General features: G+C 56.2%; 1 protein-coding gene across 5 annotated transcripts in view; it reads right to left on the bottom strand.

The window, feature by feature from the left end:
- The window catches only part of TBCD (tubulin folding cofactor D), a 186,415-nt gene that overhangs the window by 43,047 nt on the left and 141,752 nt on the right, over positions 1–1,616 (bottom strand). For all 5 annotated transcript variants that reach the window (XR_004257686.1, XM_032241194.1, XM_032241191.1 and 2 more), the window contains one exon: positions 1,428–1,545. Coding sequence is in view for 4 of the 5 variants with exons in the window: in XM_032241194.1 (XP_032097085.1) it covers positions 1,428–1,545 (118 nt within the window). In the remaining variant the exon portion in view is untranslated. The remainder of the gene's footprint in view (positions 1–1,427; positions 1,546–1,616) is intronic.

Genomic DNA, 1,616 nt, shown 5'->3' on the forward strand with positions numbered 1-1,616 from the left:
GGGTACGCTCGGAGGAGCTGAGGTCACACTCCCCAAGACCCTAACCCTTGGTGAGTACACCCAGAGGAACACAAGGGCTCAGCAAGGTCTCATCGATTCAGGTCCCAGGGGGTCCAGAAGACCTCTGCAGGGCATATCTCCAAGTAGCACTATACTGTGTTTGTAGCATTTTGTATTTTGTGTATTTTATCTTACGTTTTATTTTAGAGATGGGGTCTCACTATGTTGCCCAGGCTGGTCTCAAACTACTGGGCTCAAACAATCTCCCACCTCCACCTCCCAAAGAGCTGGGATTACAGGTGGGACCCACTGCACCGGACCCATTTATGATTTCAGATGAAGCAGTGTCTGGTCAAAGGAAGAGGATACTGGGACATCCCCTTAAAGCTGTGACCCTGCCAATGTGACAACCTTGGAAAACAGACAACTCCAGGTGAGGCTGACATGAGAGCTCATGTGGGCCCCACTGTCATCCAAGGAAAGGCCCCTGGCAAGGTCGGTCCTCGGCAGGCAACCAGTGGCCTGGATGCCACCAGGGTTCCCACCAAGCCCTGCTGGATGAGGGCCCCTCGCTGGCTCAATCTGCCTTGTTCTCCCCAAGCCCACCCCATGCACCTTCTTCCATGACCACAAAGCAGCGCCATCGAGGCCCCGTCTCCATGGGCACGGGCTCCACCCACACGAGCGACCGTCCCTGAAGGAGCTGCACTGTGCATCTGAGCTCAGGCCAACGAGGGCTCCCGCAGATTGGGGCGGGGGGCAGCCCACATGGCACCCTGCTCTCACTCTGCCCCCAGGGAACTGTCTCAACGCACAGGGCATGACTTAAAATCGTTTCTCGGTTACCATCCCCTAGCATGTCCGGGAGTTGATACTCTGGAGGAAGCATCAGCTGGGAAGGAACGTGAAACAGTCGATGTTTTACAGTCTCCTGCACAGAACTTCCCGTGACCCCGTGATGTTCCCGCTTTATTATCTGTGCAAACGTAACCAACTAAAAAAATTCAAAGAAACGTGCCTATTCTCTGGCATTTTAAACTATTAAACGTGATGAAGAAAGGACGTTGGGCATGTGAGTCGCTCGATGCCGTCTCTGAAGAAGGACCTTTGCTGTTAGGACCTCATTAGTTACCTCTGAGACCGCGACGTACACGAGGAGGCAGCAGGCGCAGGGCGGGTGCGGGGAGACGTTCACCCATCCGGTGCCAAACCTGCCCCGCCGAAGGGAGGCGGGTGGTCCACCCGGCACGGCTGTCAGGAGACAGGGCCACTTACTCCATCAGCAAAGCTGGGGCTGGCCACTGTGACACCGGTGCCAGTAAACACATGAGGAGGGAGGGGACCGTCCCAAACCGAGCGCGCTGCAGCCACATGGCGAGGGGAACAGGAATGGAGCCCCGTGTCTCCTCGAGACGTGTCCTTCCTACCTGCTCTCTTGGGCTGCAAGTCTGTGCAAGGCGTAGGCAACTTCTGCACAGGCGAGAATCGACCCATGCCTCATGTGTAGATCTGAACTCAGCGTCATGGACAGCAGCATTGGGAAGACTGCAAGAGACAGGGACCAGAGGGCAGGTGAGAGCATGCACACATGTACAGCCTGTGGGACACCCCCCACA

This window comes from Sapajus apella, unplaced genomic scaffold, assembly GCF_009761245.1.
Source record: "Sapajus apella isolate SASKATOON/1434 unplaced genomic scaffold, GSC_monkey_1.0 scaffold48, whole genome shotgun sequence".
NCBI lineage: Eukaryota > Metazoa > Chordata > Mammalia > Primates > Cebidae > Sapajus > Sapajus apella.